The sequence below is a fragment of the Chiloscyllium punctatum genome, chromosome 8 (assembly GCF_047496795.1).
Source record: "Chiloscyllium punctatum isolate Juve2018m chromosome 8, sChiPun1.3, whole genome shotgun sequence".
Lineage (NCBI taxonomy): Eukaryota > Metazoa > Chordata > Chondrichthyes > Orectolobiformes > Hemiscylliidae > Chiloscyllium > Chiloscyllium punctatum.
Window position 1 is genome coordinate 75985043 of NC_092746.1, and position 25600 is coordinate 76010642.

At 38.9% G+C, this 25600-nt stretch overlaps 1 protein-coding gene across 2 annotated transcripts in view; it reads left to right on the forward strand.

The window, feature by feature from the left end:
• mindy3 (MINDY lysine 48 deubiquitinase 3) overlaps window positions 1-25600 on the forward strand; it is a 135371-nt gene that overhangs the window by 41462 nt on the left and 68309 nt on the right. For both annotated transcript variants that reach the window (XM_072575820.1, XM_072575822.1), the window contains exon 10: window positions 1867-1947. In XM_072575820.1, coding sequence (XP_072431921.1) covers window positions 1867-1947 — 81 coding nt within the window. The remainder of the gene's footprint in view (window positions 1-1866; window positions 1948-25600) is intronic.

Sequence of the window (25600 nt, forward strand, 5' to 3'; positions counted from 1 at the left end):
GTGCATTTAAACTGTCTTTTTGAATTTGTATTTGAGTTTGTGCAACTTGCCCTCCAACTCTGAATTGTTTTATGGTCAAACTAATCAGATATAATTTAATTCTAATGTCATATTGTTCCAATGAATGAGCATTATTTTAAATATTTTGTTGGGGCAATCTTTTGAGTATTGGTGTAGTTCAGATTTTAATCTGAAATAAGTCCTGCTGTATGAAAACTTTCTTTTTTGGCTTTATCGTCATTCTGTTTAATTCATAAGAGTGAAAGGTTAACCCATAGCAGCCTGCGTCTGAAATTGAATTTCCATGCAAATGGCAAGATTCAACATCAGTATGCAAGGAGCCTGGATTCTTCTGCTCTAATCTGAGTTTGTTGTGCTCTCCTAACAAGTTAGTGATAGATTCATCCATTGCTTTGACAGATGGGTGTTCAACAAAAAAATGCTGTTTGAACTCGATTGATCTTTTCCCCTAAATCTCTGCCATTTGTCAGTTATTGACTAAGTGTAGGAGCTGATTTCCTAGAAAGCTAGGAGTAGGAATACTATTTTATGAGCTGTTACATTGTTTGGAACTTTGGAAGGGAGAAAAAGATCAAAACAGTGGCACTTTAAAAAGGAAGAAGAGACATAAAGACAGTGACCACATGGGAAGTGGATCAAATGGAGCACTGAACCTGCACACCTGTCTGACCCAGCAGTAACCTGCACAGCTATGGGCCTTTTGCTGTTTGGTTTCAAGAATGCTTTAGCAGTTTATAAATCATGAGGGGCAATGATAGGGTGAATAGCCAAAGTCTTCCCTGGGATAGGGGACTCTAAAATGAAAGGGTGTAGGTTTAAGGTGAGAGGGGAAAAACTTACAAGGAATCTAAAAGGGCAACTTTTTCATGCAAAGGGTGGTGTGTGTATGAAATGCCAGAGGAGTTAGTGTCAGACCAGTACATAACAACAACTGAAAGGCATCGGACAGGTATATGAATAGGAAGGTTTTAGAGGTATATGGGTCAAATGCTAGCAAATGGGACTATATTTATTTAGGATATCTGATCACAGATGAGTTTGACCAAAGGGTCTGTTTCTGTGCTGTACTGCTCTATGACTCTCAGCAGGAGTAGGTAAAGACAGTAATGAGTATTATACAGCCATAAAAAGAGAGTAAACATGTGAAAAGTTTAAAAATTGTAATGCTAGTAAGAAATTGAGAAGTACTAGAGATTGAAGGGAGAAGCTGGAGAGGATGCCAATTAGGGTAATATTATCTTTATTTCCGATGTAGCTGTTGACGAGCATTTGACTTACCATGTCACACCACAGCACCAATCCATCCACCCTGAAAAAAATAGTAAATGATATAACAAAAAGGAAAGCAGCTAACAAGAAAGCGGTTGAAAACAGGACAGATGAAGGGAAAAACCAACCAGATGGCACAGACCAATAACTGCATTCTCAGACTTGTGTTCAATGATATGGGTGATCAATTAATTGCGTAAAGTTTGGTATGGTGGGATTAACGGCATACTTCTCTATCTTTGTCAGATGCAATTGTTCCTGCAGGTACTCGTTAAACGTTTTAAGTTTTAATGACTTCTGAACATTGGAAATGTTTTTCTGTTGAAAATTCGTTTGACAAGATTTAACTGTATAATAGAATTGACATTGCATTTATTGTCACATTCAACAATTAGGAATGGGCTCTGTTCTTGATGGTTGCTGTTATTAACTTTTAACTATTTGCAGCCAATGTAAAGTGCCAGGTAATTTAAGCTGTAAAACGGTTGAATATGCAGCTGCTATATCTCAGTATAAGTCCTTTACAGCGTTTAATGGACTTTTGCATGCTTTTAACATTTTGTGATTCAATTTTAGGTTGGAGCATACCTGAAGTCTCCTAAATTTCCAGTTTGGATACTTGGCAGTGAAACGCATCTAACTGTATTCTTCGCAAAGGTAACTTTCACTGTTCTGAAATGCTGCTTTCTCTGAAGTCTCCCATTTTACATGTGCTTCTTTCACAATTTTGCTTATCTGTGAATTAAATTGAATTTATTGTCATGTACCGAGGCACTGTGAAAAGCTTTGTCTTGCAAGCAATACAGGCAGATCACACAGTTAAGTAGCATGGATAAGTAAACAATAGGAAAGCAGTGACAAAAACAAAAACACAGGTACAGGCGAATGTTAAAAGTTTGAGTGTCCATTCAGTATTCTAACAGTAGGGTAGAAACTGTTTTTGAAACCAACTGGTGCGTGTGTTCTGGCTTTTGTACCTTCTCCCTGATAGTAGAGGTTGTAGAAAAACATTGCCAGGGCGGGATGGATCTTTGAGAATGCTGGCGGCCTTCGCTTGACAGCGGGCCTGGTAGATGGATTCTATAGATGGGAGGTTCGTCTTTGATTGCCTAGGCCGAGTTTACCACTCTGTAACTGTCTCCGATCTTGAATAGTACAGTTGCCATACCAGGTAGTGATACATCCAGACAGAATTCTGTTGATGATGCACCTGTAAACGTTGGCAAGGGTATTCGCTGTCATGCCAAATTTCCTCAGCTGCCTGAGGAAGAAGAGACATTGGGTTTTTCTAACCAGTGCGTCCGCATGAGTCCAAGAAAGATTGTAGTCTCTTTCGTAGCCATCTGAGATACGACCAACAATGATGGTGTCATCAGCGAACTTGTAAATGGTGTTAGTCTGATATTTGGCAATGCAGTCATGGGTGTACAGCGAGTGCAGTAGGGGGCTGAGTGCGCACCCCTCGGGGGCTCCAATGTTGAGTGTTACTGAGGGTGAAATATTGTTCCCAGTTTTCACTGATTTGTGGCCTCTGGGTCATGAAACTGAGCTACCAGTTGCAGAGTGGATCTTAGCCGAGATGACTAAGTTTATTAATCAGTCTTGAGGCGATAAGTGTTGAAGGTTGAACTGTAGTCAATGATAGGATTTTTACGTAGCTGTTCTTGGTGTCAAGATGTTCTGGGGAGAAGTGAAGGGCAAGCGATATGGCATCTGTTGGTCCGATAGGCAAATTGGAGTGGGTCAAGAGTAGTGGGGAGGCTGGAGTAGATTAATGCCATGACCAACCTTTTAAAGCACTTCATGACCAACGAAGTTAGGGCCACTGGGCAGTAATCATTGAGACATGCTGTATGACCCTTCTTAGGCACAGGGATGATGTTGGCCCTCTTGAAACAGGTAGGGACAGTGGCCTGCTGCAGGGAGAGGTTGAAGATGCCCGAGAAGACCTCTGCCAGTTGATCTGCACATGCTCTGAGTGCATGGCCTGGTACTCCATCTAGTCCCATCACTTTCCTTGGATTCACACAAAGGAAAACTGATCTGACCTCTGATGCAGTGACTGTTGGGATAAGTTTGTCAGTACTTATCAGAATAGGTATTACCTCTCTGCTGCAAGTCTACTCAAAGCAAGCACAGAATGCGTTGAGATGGTGTGGGAGGGATGTTCATCATCTGCTATCTTGCACTATCTCTTTTTAGAACCTGTGATGTAATTCAGTTTTTGCCATAGTCACCAGGTGTCTGTCTGGGTCTCTAGTTTGGATCGGTATTGATCCTTGTCTGTCTTAATGGCTCTGTGAAGTTCATACTTGGATTCCTTATATTTGAGTGGGTCTCTTGACCTGAAGGCCTCATGCCTGGTTTTAGCAGATTCTGTTTGTCCTGATTCATCCAGGGTTTCCTATTGGGGAACACCCGGATTGACTTCCTCAGTATGCAGTCCTCCACACGCTGATAAAATCTGTGACGGTGGTAGCGTATTCATCCAAGGTACCAGTGGACTGTTTGAACCTGGCCCAATCAGCCTATTCCAGACAGCACTGGAGTTGATCCTCTGCCTTCTCCAACCAGCACTGGACCTGTATCCGCTGTGCAAAGTTCAAACCTAATCTTTGCCTACGAACAGTTTTAAAGATAAAAATAATAATGAACTTTATTTCTGGAATAGAAAATGCATGCTCCACAAGTGTCTCATACTGTGCATGTGAAGAGTGTGTGTGGATTGTTGTTTACAAAATTCATTTGGAAAGTTTTGAGGAATGTAACAACTGTAAATGGTTGGACTTTACTAGCTCATTTTTGAATTAAAGGGAAACAACTCCTTTGAAAAATTATACTCTGAGCACAGATTTATTTTTTTCTGGATGCATTATCTGTAATAAAACATTTACAACAGTGGATGTTGGGAAGGAAGTATGAAAAGCTAAGCAAATTATTTTTTGTAGTTTATTTTCTCATGTCTCTGAAAAGAACAAACATTGAAGTACGCCATCTTGGGAACATCAACATAAGCAGAAACTGGGATTTTTCTTTTCAGAAGCATTTCCATTTTTTATCTTTTATTGGACATGGCTGATATGATTGTACTGAATTACTATTACTTCTTTAGAGAAGGTATTAATGATCTACCATTCTGAATTGTTGCTTCCCAATGTCATTTGATAAGAAATTTCAGGGTTCAAATCCACCAGTGACAAGTTAGTATATGTCCAAGTGTTATGAAGTTGTAGGTGTGTACTTTACCTTTGAGAGAGTTTGCAGGCAAGTGTCATGTGACTTGCTCGCAGTCAGTGTGTGCTGGAAAATTGAAAGCTATAACATTGTTGTAACCTAGATACCTCAATTGTTTTCACAGCAGTTTGAATTTAGCCAATCAGTTTAAATTATGCCCTAAGATACTAAAACCCAATTGAATTTGAATTTTACTGTTTTGACAACATCGAATCAATTAGACAATTCGATGTATGGGGTATAAAAAGCAGACATTTTGGACAGTTAGCCAGAAGGACCACCATCTGTCATTTGAAAGACTGCTATTCACCACACTCTGTCAAAGGTACCTTTTTTTGTGTGAAGCATCTTTGCAGCGGAAGACTGAAGGTGATCCAGGGAGATCTACAAACTGAGGAAGATCAACAACCAGCCATTGTCTGGTTTTGAAAATGGAATTGCTGTAAATTCAATAGGGGCATTATTGGATCAGTTCATTATCATAGAGTGGCAGATAGATAATAGATCTTTTGAGAAAGGAGGCTTGTGTTGTAAATAGTTGTTTAATGTTCATTTTAAAGTTAAAGAATAAAATTGCTTTTTTTTCCTTAAATAGTGGAACTTGGGTGGTTCTCTGTCATTCATACATTAACAGACTGTGAGGCAAGGTGAACTTTTGTGTGTTTGGTTTAATTAGCAGAAGGGTTTACTGCCGTGTCAGAATACCAAGTCAGAATGATGCATGACTTGGGAGGGAAACTTGCACAGCTGGTTTCTGAAATATTGCTCCTGTTGTTCATTTTGAAGGTTGCAATCATTGGGCTGTGCAGGGCTGTTAGGGACAAAAAAAATTATGATCTCCGAAAGTAGGTTTTATTCTTTGAAATTTGAAAAGCTAGGTATTTGCTAAAAGAATGAAGCAAAATCTAAAGAACTGTATAGGACAACATCAAAGCACGTGTATATTGATAATTGCATTCTATCTTACATAGTCATTCAACCATGTAAGCAGAGAAAGACTATTTAAGCTGAACAAACTTCATTGTTCACTGAAACTGTTCAATGTGATTTCTTTCCGCAACAGGTAAGGGAGTAAGGTCAGCTATGACAGGGCAACATTGGAATCCTTTGTGACTCTCAGTAGAGCCAAACAGGGCTGTGTTCTAGTGCCAACATTCTTCTCTTCACTGCCATAGGATTTAAATGGACATTCTCTCAAGATGAACAGCAATAAATTTCTGTGGTAGATAGAAGGGGCGGCATTTGATGGTGAGGAGTTCAAGGTTTGGGGAATGATGGCTTCCCAGAGTTGCAATGTTTGTGCACCACAAGTTGCTTTAAAAAGCAAACCCCTCCACCCTTTGTCTTACCTGAGGATGCTGTACAATCCATACGATGGATAGAAAAACCATCAGCCTGAAGTGCACAGGCAGGAATGGATGGATTGAGCTAGGTTTCTGCGAAGCAGTGTGTGCAGCAGTCCCGCAGTTCATGCTGGAAGCTGAGCCATGATCAGAGTTCGTCCACCTTGTTCTGCAGAGATTGTACATTTGCTCGGAGTAAGCTAGAAGTGGGCAGGGTGGGGGGGGATCTTGAAACCGCATAATCTTATTAGCAGGCGGGCACACTTACCCCACTTCCTTGCAGGTTTCTTACATTTGAGTGGAATGGTGGAGTGGATTGTGACTGCTTCCAGTTAAGTGATCCTACCTGTGGAGCAGGTAGATTGCAGTTTAGTATATTTTTGCAAGGGTCTGCTTAGGATCCAGTGTAGCAGTTACTTTACTGTATAGTTATTTTACCGGAGGGAGTATGCTTATGGCCCAATAGAGAAGTTCCTGGTTTCAGTTGCTGCCAATTTGTTGCTTCAGGTCCAGCCACGTTTTTTTGCAGAGGTGTTTGAGCTGCTCTCTAAGGTATGTTCTGATAGATTTCATGTCAGGCAGACTCTTCTGGGGTTGGGAGCATTTCGGGTGCCTCCATTTTCCAGCAGGCCCCAAGCCTGGGGCTCACATAAGCTGCCTCCAGCTGGCCTGGCTTCCTTCCGGGGTAGTCGGATGGGTCATAGGCACCACATGGTCTGCTGCCTTCATCCAGTAAGCTGGCTTTGAGGATCGGAGGAGCTTCAAACTTGAGTTTAGATAAAACAGTTATTAGTAATGTTTAAAAGTATGCTACTAAGTTTAAAGAGTTTAGAATGATTGTAGGAAATAGGAAACTTCGATCTGGACACAAGAGCTCGCAAGGAGTCGACTGTAGCCGACACCATCTTGTTAGACGCCGGATATGACTGTTTCCTCCCAGTTTCCAAAGCATCTTTAAATATGAAGCCTTCTTCAGAACTGCCCAAAATTGAAAGTAAGATTGAAAAAGTTATTCTCTAAGCTATGGGTATTTCCTTTAAGCTTAAAAAAAAGTTCAGAAATATCTAACAGAATTCTTGAGGCACAATTGTTTACCTTGCTAAAAAGAAACATGTCATGATTACAGAAACATTCCAGTTAATTATTAATTCCTTAGGACATACAGAAAAACCCATACGTCACAATTTCAAAATCCATAAACATTATACTATGTAGAATAGATACATGGATAAATCTCAGTGTTCGTCATACCAGTAACTTGGCTCAAATGAGTTTACACGAAGCTCCTGATTGCTTGTCTGCTGTTCTGGGTGCTCATTGATACCCGAGTTCTTAATCAATCTCAAGTGCCCTCTGAAATTGCACAGAAAGCTGCAGGCAGAACCTCAAGAGTCCATGGATGGCACCTTCCAACCTGTGAATATTCCCAATATTTTTTGGGATATACCTACACCAAAACATTCAAGATGGCAGCTCACCTCTACCTTCTCAAGGGCATTTCCAATTTCCATTTCACTGCTATTAAAACAATAAAGTTAAAGTATAAAGTATTTGCAATGTAAAGACATGATTTTGTCTTCAAAATGTGTCGTGGTTGCTCTGATTGTTGCTGTCATGGATAGACGCACTTACAACAGGTAGTGGTCAATGTGGAGTAGCAGTGATTCATCAGTTATATTGGTGTAATACTTGATGACCAATAGAAAACTTTCCGATGCACGACAAAAGCAGAAATTGCTAGAGAAGCTCAGACCTAGAAGCATCTGTGGAGAGAAAGGAGAGTTAACGTTTCAAGTCCAATGAACCTTTAGAACTTGAGATTCCTTATCCATGTTTGAGCTAACGTCAAGACATTACATGCAGTCTTGTGTTATCGTTGAGGACTCTCAGTGCAGCAACTCCGTGACTGTATACCATTGGTAGGTCTGTCCTGCAGGTGTGTCAAGGCATACCCAGGCATGGTGACAGTTGTGCCTTGGAAATGTTTGGTAAGGTATTATTTAGAGTATGATTACATGAGGCTGTTACTTGACTAGTCTGTGGATCAGGTGAAAGTGAAAAGTGCAGATGCTGGAGATGAGAGTCGAGAGTGTGGTGTTGGAAACGCACAGCTGGTCAGGCAGCATCCGAGGAGCAGGAAAATCGACATTTCGGGCATTACTGATCAAGGGCTTTTGCTCGAAACGTCAAATTTCCTGCTGCTCAGATGCTGCCTGATCTACTGTACTTTTCGAGTACCCAACTATAGTATGTGGATCAGTTCTCCCAATTTTGGCACATGCCCAGATATTTTAAATGAAGACATCACATGGTCTAAAGGATATGTTTTACCTTTTGTATTGTAGTTTCTGGTGCCTAGATTGATGTCAGGTGGTCTGTCCAGGTTCTTTTAGAATTTGTACTGATTTATTTTTTCATTCATGGAATGTGGACTGCACCAGCATTTATTACCCATCCCTAAATGCCTTATCTTACTCTGTCAGTGAGTCTGATTGAATTCAATCGTTTTTCTGGTCCATTTAGAAAACAAAAGGAAGCTGATATACTTAGGTGTAACCATGTTGAAACTTAGAGTATCTTTTGGGGAAAGAAACTCACTGATTTGGCTAGTTTGGACAATGTGATTCCAATCCCCACCAATGTGGTGCACACTTACACCTGAATTCACCCAACAAGCCAACTAAGTATATTAAACTCCAGGTGATAACAGCCTACCACCACACACAGGGCAACCAAAGATGGGGAGTAAATGCAAATGAGAGGGTTTTAAGTGGTGTCCACATCCTAAGGATGAAACAGTAAAATTTGGGGTTATATATTGTTGTGACCAGACAGGGTAAAGAGAAATGCCAAAGAAAACTGTATTGTCTTCTCTATTCATGTTTAACTTGTTTCTTTTAAAAATTGACAACCTTGCCAGAATCCTAAAATGGCTGACATTGATCACATGATCTTTTTAAAATATTCTGAATCCCTGCATTGTATGAACATTCCAGCTAAATCTGATGGAGCTGTCTACTTCCAACCAGCTCTGAAAACAAAACATCAAGACTTATTATGATCAAATGGATAATGCTTTTACAGTTACCTCATCACCTCTCAAAAAAAACTGATGTGTTAAATATATCAAACTTAGCTTAATTACCTTGCAATTGGCCCACATAAGTCCTGAAGTATGTATTTTTCTAATGTAATCAGAATCTGAGCTTGTAAAATTGTTTAAGCATACAATTCCTATACCTACCTTTGAGAAAGATGTCCTGGGTTCAAGTCCCACCTATACCAGAGATGTGTCATAACATCTCTGGATGGCTTGAATAAAATTACCTACAATTCTGGGATTTGAAACCAGTTGCTGCTGACCTCCATAGGGAGTGCAAGACTCCAGGTTGAGTTGGCAACCTGCCTTTGGCCCTCCATCTGTCTTCAGTTGCTGGCTGCAAAGGAGCCTTTTAAGAAGGAAAAGCTACTGGACTGAGTTCACGAGGGAAGCAATAATTAGACATTGATCTCTGGGAAGTTCTAACTCGCATTAACATTTTTTAAACTCTGGTTTTACCAAAACTTATGATTTATAACTTATCTCCTTTCCTGTTCTTTATTTCAAATGTTTTGTTAATAAACAATATTTCGTCTTTAATTTGTTAGCTCTACATTTATTTCAAATATTTGGATCTCAATACCCAGGCTTTATGGAACATTGTTTGCCTGACTTCAGTAAGGAATGGGGAGAAAAAGGGAAACAAACAATACCTTGCTGTCTCAGGCTTAAAATGTGGAAAAGCAATCATAATTTCCCTTTTGCCTCTGAGTGTGTAATAAATTCTGGATGGTTTTGCTGAATGGATTCAATTTCTTGCTTGGAGTTCTGATGGAACCCAATTTGAATATGACATATTATATTTTCTAAATGTTTGTAGCTTAATTAGGGTTTCAGAAAGTTTTGAAATATGTGGTTAAGATTTCCTTTTCAGTCCAGTTGATGTGACCTGTGTTTTTGGTGCAGATCCTATTGTCAAAGAGTAATATATATCCGAAGCATTTATACCCACCTGTGAGTAATGACGGCTAATTGATAAACTAATTGAAGGAGGAGAGTCCACACACTTTCCTATCTCCTGTGTTGGGGAAGCCCAACAATTTGAAGCAAAAATCAAGACTGCAGAGTTTGCAACCATCAACAGTCAGAAATGCCAAGTAGGTGATCTATCTCTACTTACGCAGCAGAGTGGATGCCTGATTTCAGTTAATTCAATTTATTTCACATAATAGAGGTATTGAGTGAAGGTACTGCATACCACACAGACTTTAGGCCCTGGCAAAGTTCCAGCAAAGGTACTGAAAACATGCTGCAGAATGAGCCCTGCACCCTAGTGAAGTTATTCTAATACAGCTCTAATGGAAAATGGTTTGTCTTGTCCACAAAAAGCAGGACAAATCTAACCCAGACAGTTACCTACCTATCGGCCTAATCTAGATTATCACCAAAGTGAAGGAAAGGGTTGTCAGTAGCATAGTCGAGCAGTCATTTGTGTTCCAGCAGAGCCGGTATGCTCCTGACCTCATCACAGCTTTGATCCAAACATGGGCAAAAAAGCCGAACTTCAGAGATGAGGTGAGATTAACTGCCCTTTACATCAAGGCAGCGTTTGACAGAGTATGGCATCAAGGACCCCTAATAAAACTGGAATCACTGCTAATCAAGGGAAAAATTCTGTACTAGTTGAAGTCATGCCTTATACAAAGAATGATGCTTGTGGTTGTTGCAGCTTCCCATCTGAGCCTCAAGATATCACTGCAGAAGTTCCTCAGGATAGTGACTTGATGCCCAATCATCTACAACTGCTTCATTGCTGTGTCTCCCACTATCATTACACCAAAAGTAGGAATGTGCATCAAAGATTAGCATTTGTAATTCTTCAGGTTCTGAACCATCCTTTTCCTTACACAGCAAGACCTAAACAACATTCAGGCTTGCCCTGGCAAGTAGCCAGTGAACCCATAATGCACAAAGGCCAAGAAATGACTGTCTCCACCATGGGCAAATCTAATCATCTCCTTTTGACATTCAATACATTACTATTACTAAATTCCAATTATCAACAGCAGTGATTTGCCAATGACCTGAAACTGAACTAGACCAATCTGACTCCGTGTTTAGCACTGTTGCCTCACAGCGCCAGGACCCGGGTTTAATTCCAGCCTCAGGCGACTATGGAATTTACACATTCTCCTAGTGTCTGCATGGGTTTCTTTCGGCTGCTCCGGTTTCCTCCCACAATCCAAAGATTGCCTTCACTCAATACTTATTATGTGAAATAAATTGAATTAACTGCAGGTTGGGTGAATTGGCCATGCTAAATTGCCCGTAGAGTTCAGGGATATGTAGGATAGGTGTATTAGTCAGGGATAAATGTATAATAATAGGGTAGGGAAATGGGTTTGGGTGGATACACTTCACAAGTTCGGTATGGATATTTGGGTCGAAGGGCCTGTTTCCATACTGTAGGGATTTTATGATAACTGTGGCTACAAGAGCAAGTAAGAGGCTAGGAATTCTACAGTGATTAATGTCCCTCCTTACTCCCCAAAGCCATGCAATATTCAAGTCAGTCAGGTCATGGAATATTCTCCACTTGCCTGGATACTTCACAATTACAATAACACTGAAGAAGCTCAACACCGTTCAGGCCAAAGTAGCCCGTTTGATTGGCAAGCCATTCACAATTTTCAACATTTATTTCCTCCAACACTGAAACAGTGGTGTATGTCGTCTTCAGATGCAGTACAACGTCTTAACCAGTCCTCCTTCAATAATAACTTTTAAACAATCAGCCTGTGCCGCCTAGAAGGACAAGGGCAGCAGATACATGAGAACATCACCTGCATATTCCCCTCCAACCCACCTAACATCCTGCCTTGGAATAGTACTGCATTTCTTTGTCACTTGATCAAAACTCTGCAATGCCTTTGAAGTATTGTGGATGTATATATCCCCCATTGACTGTAGCTGTTCAACAAGGCAGCTCACCACCATCCTTTCAAGAACAGATAAGGATGGGGAATAAATACCGGCTTAGCTAGTGATGTCTATATTGTGAGAATATTAATTACTGAGAAACATAAGAATGGACTTACTTGTGGCACATGTCTTTTTTGAAAAATATATACTATATGATTAAGCTACATTTGTATCTTGGAGAATGAAAAATGAATTTTCCATTGTCTATGCAGTATTTGTATAAGTAGTGTCCAAATTTGAAAGTTGTTTATTTCTGAAAGATTGCTTGCAGTAAAAGTGGTTTTTCAATAGGCAATCTGTTACCTAATCTGAACATGTTAAATGGTCAGAATATAATCTCAATAATTTCTGAAAGAAGACATTGAATCAATTGTAATCTCACCAATTTTTATGCATATTGCTATTATAAATTATTATTAAATTATAACAGTTTAGGTTAGAAACACACAATCTAAGTCACCATGAACTGAACAAACTAGTGACATTTTGGACTAGTCTCCAATATGTCTAAGGTGCCCAATAGCCTTTTGTTATTATAAGGCAAAGACATGCTGTCACAGCTGTTCCATCAGATAAAATTAATGACAGTGCTGACAGAGATGAAACCAATCTGTAGGATCAAGTTTCTCTCTCCACAATTGCATTGAGTAATCTCCTCAAATAGGCGTTTGATGTTGGTGAGAATTAATGAGTTTTACATCCCTACCTTGTCACTGCTGATGGTTAAAGGTTCTTTCTCCTCTAAAGAAGTCTCACCTTTGACCTCAATGGGATTGCACTGGATTGATTTTAAGGTAATGCCAGTTGGAGAAACACACCAGAGGCCAGAACATTTTTAAGGCAGCTTTCTGCATCAATTCATTGCTATCTGCCATAAGTTAATAATTTTGCAGCAATGAGATTTTCTGAGAATATTGGTTACTGGGAATAAAAATAAGAATGGATTTACATGTGGCAGATGCTTTGTTTTACTTTTGTCTAATAAAGCATTCTATTAGGGGTAATCTGTAGATTTTATTCTTATTAATGGTATGGAGCACTCCAACTACGATGGTTTATTTTAACCCAACAATGAACCTATTATTTATGACAGTTGTAGTGCATACAAATTAGTGAAATATGTTTCCGTTCCTGAGCAATAAATGGATTTTTTAATACTGCTTTCATTTTTAACCTCAATTACTGAGCCACATTTAACTCTTCAGATTTTTGTCAAATACAAGTCAGTGTGTGTTATGACCAATAGCATCTAGTTGTTTATTGCTTCTAGTCTCTTTCAAGAAGTCCTTTGTCTAAATTAACTCAAGCACCCAAGTAATTAGTTTGTAATTGTCAATTTTTGAAAAACTCATTTTCTAAAACAGATTTAAAGAGGAAATTTAGCACCTTTTGTAATTTTCCATTACAAGTAAGAGCATCAAAAAAAGCTAAACAAATGCATTGAGGTTTGTGCTGTCTACTTAAAAACAGTACTGCTACTGCTTTAAGCACTGAAACTGTAATTATTTCATGTTACTTCCTTGATCAATTCCTGGGCAATATAAAGTGATGTTATTTACCAAGATGACCTGTCCGGTCCAGTTGCACAACCAGTCTCCAATCAAGTATGAAATACCTTCCTTTTAAGGCAGACTGTTCATAGGACAAACCAAGAAATTTTTTTGTGGTATGTTTTTTGGAATCCTTCTGAAGTTCTTTCATGGGATGTGAGCATCACTGCAAGATTCATTTAGTGTCCACCCTTAAACAGTTTGAGATTGTGGCCATCAGCCAAATTCTGGAAGCACTACTGTCCATGTTGTGTTGGAACATGCATATGATTGAGAGTATTCTACGATCATATGACGTTCCAAGTCAGAATGATATTGGAAGATCTTGCAGATGGTGGTCTTCCACGTGCCAGCTGCTGGTGATGTTTGAAATAGTGGAGGTTTGGAATGTGCTGCCAAATTCTGCTTGTCAACTTGTTATAGTGCATCTTATAGATTGTATGTACTGTTGCCACTGTGCACCAGAGGTGGATGTAATGAATATTAAACATGGTAGAAGGGAGTGCCGATTAAGCATACTGCACTGTGATGGATGGTGCTAGGGCTGCACTCATCCAGTCCTGTGGAGTGTACTCCTTCACTCTCCTGATTTGTGCAATGTGAATGGTGGACCAGCTTTGGGAATTGAATGGGTGTTACCCACTACAGAAGGTCTAGCTTCTGATCAGCACTCATAGTAGCTGTAGGATTATGGCTGGTCTATTTGAGTTTCTGGTCTGTTAATACTGGGTGATTCTGCAGGAATAATGCCATTAGATGTCAAGGAATGGTGGTTTGATTCATTCTTGTTAGCCAAGGTCAATGTCTGGTATTTGTGGCATAAATGCACTTGTAAAACCTAATTTGAATGCTGTCTGGTTCTCGCTGCATACACAGACTGCCTCAGTATCTGAGGAATCCACAAAAAGGTGCTGAGCATATTTTTATTTAAAATATTACATTTATTTGTGTTTGAAGAGATTTGCTTATTTTACTTTGATCATCTGTCTTTAGTAATTGTTCCTCAGTAAGCTTACTGGAATGATTCTCACTGACGTTTTGCATTCCGCAGAGGCAATAACTAGTCCAAATAACTTTCCTGGCTCTCGATAGATTTCCAAAAAATCTTGGCTAATTTTAAGAAAACTGTCTGCTGTAAATAGTAAGTCATTTTAATTTTAGATAATAACCTTGGCTTTCAGTGTTTTTCCTTTCTCTGCTGTACAGAAATTCCAGAGAGGGAATGCAATCTGAACTCTGCATCAGTGTACAACATTTAGAAATCTAGCTTGTTGAAGAAAGTAAATTAGCTATTAATTTCAGCAATGAAATATTCAGCTTGAAATATCCATCTGGAGTTATCTTTAAAAAAGTACAGGATGTTTTCCTACTTATACCTGATTATAAGTCAGATTGTTTAGTCTTCGTGAAGACGCTAAAATTGTGTTTGGGGAAAAGAAATTGGAGTTTTATAGTGACCATTTTATTTCTGAACTCAATAGGACCAAATAAGGTAGTAAGTTCAAAAGGAATAATGTATCAAGTCAGTATTTAATTTCCTTCAAAGGAATAAAGTAGTTCTTCAATAATAAGAAACAAATCTATTTCTGTACAATTGTTTGAGTCTCCACATTTGCAGTAAGGGATATTTGTGTTTGTATCATATACATTTGCAATTAACCTTTAATGACTTGATCCATCCAATCTAATTCCGCTAACCAGCTCTTGATCTTGTAGGTTACTGCAGCTGAAATGCATAGCCCACGTTTTCTTTATTCGCTCATGGGTGGGTGTCAGAGGCTAGGTCCATCCCTAATTGCTCAGGGGTCAGCCTCATTGCTGTGAGTCTGAAGTCACCTGTGGGCCAGGCCAGGCAGATGGCAGATTAGTGAACAGGAAGAATTGACGGTCATAATATGGAAATAATTAGCCTTCTCCTTTTTTTAATTCCAGAAGTTTGTTGAATTCCTATTTCATCATTTGCCATGGCCCTAAATCTTAGTCTGGGATATAACCACTTTGTCAGTGTCTCTACTAAATGTTATGAGAGTCTAACAATCTCTGTCTCTTTGTACCATTTGGTGAAGAGAGTTCCAACCACCACCACTCTCTGGGAAAATAAATCTCCCCCTCCAATCAACTCGAAATTGCCTATTTCATTCTATATCCAGACCCTACTGACTGTGTGACCTCAGCCAAGGATGATAGGGTCCTTCCATCCACACCAGTTAGTTTTTTCCTCCAGCCAGCTCCATTCCAAAAAGTCACTAGCCCACCCAATCCCTCCACGCAAGTAGAATGCTTCAATCCATGAAAAAATACTCTCAAATCTTTTGTGTACCCTCACCGTGCGATCACACCTGCAGGGAGAGTGATCGCAACTGCGAGATTATTTCAGCTGTGATTTAATCTTGGATTCCGTTTCGGATGCAGCTTGCCACTTTGTCTTGAATCCCATTAACTTTTAAATTTTAATGATCGATCTGCCTTGTGGAACCTTATCAACCTTGTTAAAATCCATGCTACTTCAAACACGCCACTCTCATTGACCCACCTTAAACTTTCTCAAAACATTCAATCATGTTAGTAAAACACAACCTTTCTTTAACAGGTCTGGGTTGTGACACTCAGTTGGCTGAACAACTGGTTTGTGATGCAGAACAATCCCAACAGCATGGGTTCAATTTCTGGACTGCCTAAGGTTACCATGAAGGTGCCACCTTCCCAACCTCTCTCCTCCCAGGCATGTCTCTCTAATGCAGCTCTGTGGTAGTCTGGGACTATGGCAACTTTGCCCGTTTAGTAATCCGAGACTCTAGGTTGGTGGACTGATTACGGATTTGAATCCCACCACTGCAGATGGTGAAATTTGAATTCAGTAAAATCAGATGTTTTTAAAAAAAGCTAACTTAGTAACAAACATAGTGATTGTTATAAAAACCACCTGATTCACAAATATCCTTTTTGTGAAGGAAATCTGCCATCCTTATCTGGCCTAACCTACATGTGTTACCAATGGTTTAACTTAGCGAGCCACTTAGTTGTGTAAAACTGCTACAAAGTCTAAATCATAAAATCCCTACAGTGTGGAAACAGGCCTTTCGGCCCAACAAGTCCACACCAGACCTCCGAAAAGTAACCCACACAGACCCGTTATTTTACTTTCCCTTGACTAATGCACCTAACCTACACATCCTTGAAAACTATGGGCAATTTAGCATGGCCAAGTCACCTAACCTGCATATCTTTGGACTGTGGAAGGAAGCAGGAGCACCCGGAGGAAACCCATGCAGGCGCAGGAAGAATGTGCAAACTCCATACAGACAGTCACCCAAGGCTGGAATCAAAGCCGTGTCCATGGTGCTGTGAGGCAGCAGTGTGCTAACCACTGAGCCACTGTAAATGAAATAATGACTCAGAGCCTAGTTCCTGAAAAATACACAGTCTAGGATTTTGTACCAAAATGAAGGGAGCTGTCCTATGGACCAGTCAAACAGCAGCCTGTCGTAATGTGAAAATCTTGGTTAATAGTACTACTGGACAAATTGAAACTAAATCTTCTTAGTTTGTAGCTTTTATTTTGTTTGGTTAGTTAACATTATGGTTGGTAACGGAGATTTATTCATGTGATACTATATAGATTTTTTTTTAATAGCAGAACAGAAATTTATGATACAAAAGAAAGAAATGAGCGCGCTCTGTCAGCATAGAAGATAGTTAGCATGATCTAATAGATACACCAAAACAAATATTCAAAGTTTTCCTCTTGCTATGTTACAAATGCTAAAGTCTAGAGAAATTGCATCTATCTCAACTCTTCAGGGTTCTACTTAACTGCCTTCTGATAGTTTCCTTCTTATGGACTGAAAAGGTAATTTTATAAGTCCTTTCTAAAAGCTCACAAATCTGAGAGACCGGTTCTAGTAACTGACCTGAAAGTTTCAACTGATAATGATGGTAGAGGATGTTTACCGCCCCATCTGTCAGCACTTGCAAAGAAATGACCTGTTCAGTGATGCTCGGTTTAGTTCTGACAGGGCCACTCAGATCCTACCTCATTACAGTTCAGACATGGTTGAAAAAGCTGAACTTAAGATGCAAGGTAAGAGTGAACAAGCTTAGCATCAAGGCAGCATTTGGCTAAGCATGGTATCAAGGAGCCGTAGCAAAATCAGTCGTTGAGATTTGGGAAAAAGCCTGTTAGTGTCGTACCCTGCCATTGAGAAATGGTTCTGGTTGATGAAACTCAATCATCTCAGCTCCAGGATTTCACAGCAGAAGCTTCTCAAGGTTGTGTTCTTGATACCACCATCCTCCGCTGCTTCGTCAATGACTTCTGTCTGTTATAAAATCAGAAGACAACATGTTTGTTGGTAGCACAGTGTTTGTTACGAATCGTGCCACCTCATATACTAAAGTAGCCTGGACCGAAATGAGGTGACACCTAAGCTTCAGTTGCCAAGTAGCAAGTAATATTTGTGATACACTTGTCCCAGGCAATGGCCATCTCAAACAAAAGAGAGTCTAGCTATCATCCCTTGACATTCAATGACCTTATCATTGCTGAGTTTCCCCATTATCAATATCCTGGGCTTATACCAGCTGTCTGAATACTTTGGCTTCCTGTCTTCCCAATGCCTGTCTGCCATCTACAAGGCCTGGGTCAATCAAACAATACTTTCCACTTGCCTGATTGCTGCAGCTCCGACAGCACTTGAAGCATGACAGCACCCCATCTACACCCTCGGTGTTCATTACCTTCACCACTGACCCATCAGGGCTTCTTCAACAGCACTAAACGTTACCACCTGGAAAAACAAGAGCCATAGATAAATGTCACCATTGTTTACAGTTCCCCTCAAAGCCCCACACCATCTTCACTTGGAATTATATCACCATTTTTATTTAAACTGTCACTGTCAGAATCCTGGAACTTGTGTATATCCTCCATGACGTAGACCTACCTTCCTTTTGGCATCCAAGTGCAATAGAGTCCTGATGAAGGGCTTTTGCCCGAAACGTTGATTTTCTTGCTCGGATGCTGCCTGACCTGCTGTGCTTTTCCAGTAAGACTAATCTAGACTCTGATTTCCAGAATCTGCAGCCCTCCCTTTTGCTTACCCAAGTGCAATATATTTGCTTTGCTTTTCATTCTTGATGTTTACAAGAAATTCTGGTCACTGTTATTACCTTATTTTGTGGGATCTTAATTTGGACTGTGTGATATACAGTCCAAGTGAGAGAGAATTCCTCTGGCAACAATTAACCTTGAATAGAGTTAGTCATTCTAGAAACCAATATGTATTTTGCTTTTAGATGTTCTGGATGAAATATGTTTTTATTGGAATTATAATTGAGAGTTTGTTCAACATGCCAGAAAAATCCTGAAATAACATTTTTATAAAGGTTGTATTTTTTTTTAAAAGAAAAGTTTTAAATGGCAGATTGGGTTCAAGTAAGTTGGCAGTTGCATGCTTCTGTCTCAAGAACATGCTGTACTAAACAGCATGTTTTACGTGATCAGTCATAGTGTTGCTGTATTGCATTCTGAGTTTGAAGTCCATGTAAGGATTTTTTTTGAAATATGGAATGAATTCATCCAGTTGGCCAGCAGTAGTAGGTTTGAATTTTAAAGTTCGCAAGAGGAAAAGAATTTGTTTTGGACAGGATGTAAATTCAGTCCTGACAATAATGTCTTTCATCCTTCCTTCATTTTAGTCATGCATATATAAGCTTCTTAATTGTGGTCTGAACCACAGTAAATAGGATAGAGATTGATTATGCCAACTAGGCCTAATAGCATACTGCCTTGATCTGAACTGAAAGACTTGAAGCCTTCACTGATTTCCATTGAATCCATTTGGTGAGCTGAGAAGCTGAGATCACCTATCTCAGCTCTCTATTTCCAAGGGATCATTTTCAGCCCACTTGTCAGAGGCTCACTAGGCCCAGTGGATGGGTGGTTCTCGACGGGGAAAAAGATTTGATCAGTGATGTGAAGCTGGGATGAGCATTATTACTTCAAAATCCACATTAAGTTGTGTGGAAAATGTGTCTGCATTATGGTGGTGGCCAATTGCTCAGTTCAGCTTGGTGGAAGGTTTTCTAAAACAGGCAGTTTTAGCATTTGCAAAAGACCTGATGCCAAAAGGAAGTTGAAATTTAGGGATTGGATTTGGATTGTTCATTGCATCTCTCCAACATATCACTTGAGCTTCAAGGTACTTTGTTGGGAAAGACTCTTAACTGTGCTATAAATCGTAACTGTAATGTTGACAGACAATGCAGAAAAGAAAATCTTTTTGTTAGTACTTAACATTGCTTTAAGAACTTAAAGTTTAATTTTTTAGCTTTCTCACATCAGTCATGACAACTGTTAGCAGGCTGGTGGTAGATACCTGCTTTTTCATTGTACCCCATCCAATGATTCTCAGCCTTTCATAAACTTCCAGATGAAGATATTAATAAACTAATGAAATTCCTTTTCTTGTTGAGCTCAATTTTTTTCTTTACTCCTCCTTTCTCATTCTCATTATTTCATCTTTTTTTCCCAATTTCTCTTTCCAGTTTGTCAATGCAATAGACTGCCCTGGTCATATATGCATTAAAGAGGCTGGTTAGTGGGAAAGGAGCAGGTTGAGACCAAAGAATCACAGGAGTCTGAAGTTGGAACCAGCTTGAAGAGTTGGCCTAAACTAGAAGTGGAAATGAATAAATATAGCACTCAGGGGAGAAAGTAAACTTGCACACTTTGATTTTGAAAGCTGTAAACTCAGAGTTTAATTCCTTTGGCTAGTATATTCCAAATGCTTTACAAGCTATTTGCATTTTGAGACCTATGGAATATACCAAACAACAGATTTCAATTATATAAAATTTTGCTGCACTGTCGCATCAATAAAGCTAAACCTGGCCTCCAAATTCCATTTGGAATTTCCTAGCAGTTACATGTAAGCTGAAGGTTTTGTTTAAATTAGAATGTCAAATTCTGAGAAGTTAGTACTCCACTTTTAGAACTGTTTTTAATCTGATAAACCTACTTGTGAATAATCCAAAGAGGAGGAGGAACAGCCTGTTATCACGGGATTTACAAAATTGTGTTTCAGTGCACAAGGTCATTTCAACCCTAACTTATTAATTGAGCTTCATTACCTTAGTGCCAATCTCCTTTTTTTTCCCCATACCTTTCCCTTGCACACTATTTTTATCCAAGTGATTATTCAAAGCCCTTTTACACACCTCAATTGAACCTGTCTCCAGTGCACTTCCAAGCAGTACATTCCATACCCAAACCACTTTCCTATTCAAAAAGTATTTCCAAATGTCACACTTGCTTCTTTTGCAAGTAGCTTTAGTCTGCTGTCTTGTTAGTGTTCCTTTTATGAATGGAAACAGTTTCTGTCTATCTACTCTAACCTGCCATTTGTGATTTTAAAGCTGAAAAATATGTTGCTGGAAAAGCGCAGCAGGTCAGGCAGCATCCAAGGCGCAGGAGAATCAACGTTTCGGGCATTAGCCCTTCTTCGGGAATGTGAGATTTGTGATTTTAAAGCCTCAAATAGACCTCCTCTTAACCACCACCTCTCCAAGAACAGTCTTAACTTCTCAATCTATCCTCTCAACTGAAGTTCCTCATCCCTGAAACCATTCTTTGGAACTGCTTCTGCTCTCTCTGCAATGAGTTCGCATTCTCCATAAAATATATTGCCCAGAATTGTGCACAATTCTCTAACTGAGGTCCAGCAAGTGTCTTGTACAAGTTCAACAGCACCTCCTGGCTTTTGTACATTATGTCCGGTGAGCTGAGGAGATTATCTACTTTATTTTTCAATGATCTGTGCAATATACACCAGGTTCCATTGCTTCTGACCACATGCACACCCACCCCTGCAAATATTATATGCCTTATGTTGTGTTGTCTTCCGGTGTTCATCCTACCAAAATGCATCACCTCGCACTTCTCTGCTTTGGAACGTTTTTGCCCACTCAACCAACTTGAGTCCTTTTGGACTTCTCTTCTGTCCTGTTCACCGTTTACAATTCTTCCAAATTTTCTGTCATCTCTAAACTCTTGTAAGAGTTAGATCCATTATATATCAGGAAAAGTAAGCTCCCCTAGGGAATTCCACTACAAACTTTCCTCCACCCCAAAAATATTATCATCATTACTGTTTGCTGTCACAGTTAATTTTATATCCATGTGCTATCACTGGTCTGTTGTGTGACATTGAATTAAACACCTTTTGAAAGTCCATATACTCCTCACCAACAGTGTTACCCTTGCCAAGCCTTTCTATTGCCTCTTCAAATAAAATCTCCAAGTTAGTGAGACATGATTTCTCCTTTATAAATCAATGATGACTCTTCCTAATCAACCCACCTTTATCCATATAGCTCATAATTCTATGCTGAATAATTGTTTCTAGAAGCTTCTCCACTACTGACTTTAAACTGACTATTGGATCAGACAGGATAATTATTTACTTTGGTAATTTTCTCCTTTTCTCCCATTGCTGACTCTTACGCTCTCTTCAACATACTTACACATTAGGAATGTCAGGCCTTTATCTCGTGTTTTACTTTGCAGGTTCATGTAGATGACACTTTTGCTTACAAAACAAAAATACCAAGATTGCAAAGCTAGTTATAAGCTGTAAAGATGTTGCAAACTGAGTGGTCTAGTTACGCCGCTATTATAACATGAGTCTTTAACGTAAGGACTACAGAGTTCTGTGTGAACATTAAGAATAGTAAGAGAAACTGGTGGTGAGCTTTGCGGACGGATCCACATGACTATAGACATCGGAGCAGAAGTAGGCCATTCTGCCCAACAATTGTACTTCCCATTCAATGACATAAAGATTGATTTGGTAATCTTCAATTCCACTTTCCTGATTCTCTGCCATTAACTCCAGCTCTTCATTTATATCCTTTCTCTATTACCATTACCAATTATTTTGTCTTTTACCATGGGGACATATGTTTGACTTGCTCTTCATTCTTTTCTCTTTTTCAACCAATGTCCCTGTGACCTTCCTAACAAGGTTAAAAACTTTTCTAGTGCGCTGCAGCATTTATAAAGAGTCATACTTGACTCAAAATATGAACTGTTTCTCCTCAAATACTGCCTAATCTAAGTTTCTCCAGCACTTTGTTTTTATTTCATAATTCCAGCATCTGCAGTACTTTGCTGTTATGATTTTTATGAGCTTACACATTCTTTTCAACTGTTTGTGCCTTCTCACATACAGAAGACATTCTTGTAGCAAGTTAGTGCCCTTCACAAACTAAAAATTATTCATGCACATACGGTGAATGAGATGTATTATCCCTCAGGACTAGGAATCTACTGTTAAACTGGATTATACCAGAAGTACTAATCTCTCATTGATAAAATTAAATCATGTCAATGTTCTCTAACTCTGGCTGAATTTTGAGTATTCCAAGAAAGTAATATATGGAGAAGCAGGTCAGATAATATTGTAATACAAATGTTTTAATTTCCACGAATTCATTTTAATCTATTTTGAGTCCAATCATTTAAAGATTCTTATTCAATACAAAGTTCTAATACAAATGAGTCCTGTTGCATTTTACATAAATCTGTACCTGTGATTAATAACAGATAGTAAACACGATACAGTTACATTGGATGCAGAACTGACCAACCATTTGTTCTTGTTGAAATCTTAAATGTACAGATAATTTCAGTGTATTTTTTTGGAAGCTAGGAGATTTCCTTCTTTCAGGCCTTGTGTATCAGTCAAGGATTTGACTGGTCTTTAGAATAGCTCTTCCAACACCTTCCCCTGTATGGTAAAACTTCAGTCCTACAAAACAGATGTAATTTTGTGGCAAAAGGACAGGGCCACTGCCATCTTAATACCGTACATACTTGTGTAAAAGTCGACCCCTTATTTTTGGCAAAAAAGCGTTTTGTATTTTCCATATAACCCGTGTAAACGTCAACCCTACCATATCGCACAATAAACCTCTTACAAAGGCAACTGCATGTTCCCATTATCCTGCATAAACGAAATCACATTCATTCATTCATTCATACTGGTAACTCTACTCGTCGCTCGTTTACTGTATTGCATCTCTATTCATTCATTCACAATTCTACTTAGCTCACTTGGTTTGCTACAACACGTTTTGATTCATTCATTCATTCAAACCGGTACTAAGTCTATCGGTACTTATCGTACTTTGTTCACTAGACATTCCAAAAGCTAATATCGTTAAAAAAATAATCATTTTAATTGTGCCACTATATCTGAATAAGTGAGATACATTAGCTACATATATCTTTAATTCTTTAACAATTTCTTTAATGTTACTGAAGTTTGTAATGTACAAGAGTAAATGGGAGGGAAATGGATGAATTTGGCAAAAAAGTTCAAGACGCTTACACACTCAGAATTTAATAAATATTTCATTTTAAGTGTGCCATTATACCAGGCCATGATGATGTTGCACAATGTCAATGAATCTTTGACGTTAAATTTTCGTACCAGTATGTATAAATAAAATTTACTACCCGTAATTTATTCTTGTTTCTACGGCTTTTATCCAGTAATTACCTTTACCGTAATTCATTGTTTTTCTTCGTTACCCGGATTAGTTGTGCGATCAAATCAACTTCCACCGATAATGCGGTATTTCAAACTGCAGCGTGAATTTCATCCCCCTCAAAACTAGTGCCCGTGTATTAATCGACCCTATAAATTGAACCTTTGAAAATAATCTAAAAAAATCTGACTTTTACATGAGTATATACAATAGTTATTCAACGCTATTACCTTTAACATGTTTGAAATACTAGTGACCCTTTTGTGGCTGTGCTCATACTTGCTGAAAAGGAAATGGTTTGTTTGTTGCCAAAGCATCTGGACTGAAATGTTAACTTGCTATCCTTCCTTTTGGAACTCAACCAGTCTCCTTTTGAGTTTTTGAAAATGCACGGTTTTGTTTCAGACTTTCAGGAGCTGCAATATTTTTGCATGCGTCATTTAGCTATGTTCATAACAATTGGATGAAACCTTAAGGTGCCATCTCATGTTGCAAGCATTAGTATTTGCCTTGTAGAATTCTCCATCGACTTCCACTTTACTAAGCATGCTACAGTGTCAAGCACTTCTGATTTTATGCATTTTAGAACATAACTGGTTAACTTTTAGTAAGGTATAAGTCCAAAGTAGTTTTTAATTACTGACTTAAAACTTAAAAAAAAGTTATTTTCTTATCAATCTGTTGATTCTATAAGTATGTTCATTAGAAATCTATTTTTCTAGCCTAGTATTATGATGGTAGGAAAAAGTGAGGACTGCAGATGCTGGAGATCAGAGCTGAAAAATGTGTTGCTGGAAAAGCGCAGCAGTCAGGCAGCATCCAAGGAGCAGGAGAATCGACGTTTCAGGCATAAACCCTTCTTCCTGAAGAAGGGCTTATGCCCGAAACGTTGATTCTCCTGCTCCTTGGATGCTGCCTGACTGCTGCGCTTTTCCAGCAATAAATTTTTCAGCTCTAGTATTATGATGGTGGCAATTTAATAACTGACACACTGTGACTTTTGAAGTTGGGATGCATGTACTCAAAAAACACTAAGTGAGAAATGATTACAAGTTTATTTAAAAATATTAAGTGAAGCTTGATAAGGCCAATGTAATAAAGCAAGATAGAATTAACCAGTCATCTATTTAAAATGTGCAATTTGTCCTAAAATGTTTTGGAACTGGTGTTTAATTACTTTAAATCAGAAGGCAATACTGGAATCTTTAAATAGTTTGAGTGAGACAGAGGGCTACCAACTTTTTTATAATATGTGTTTTAGTCAGCTTCTGCATACTCAGCCTGTTACTTTATTGCTTACTTTTCTGCCAACCTAATTGCAAAATGGACTTTTTAAAATATAGTGCTGTTATGCAGTTTCTTACCATTCAGAAGGTGCAGTCAGAATACTTTGCAAAGTTGACAAGAAGTTTTCACTTTCTTTCATGTTCTTTTTATCCCTACTCCCAAACAGACTTATTGCTAGAAAAGCATAGCTGAGCTCAAAGGAATAAGGAACCTAACAGTAACAGCTGCGGGCCATGTTTTCTTAATCTTTCACCTTTTTTTAAATTGCATGCTTTTTAATCCTTATTAAATAACTTCTTAATTGGAATTCAATGAGGCAAATC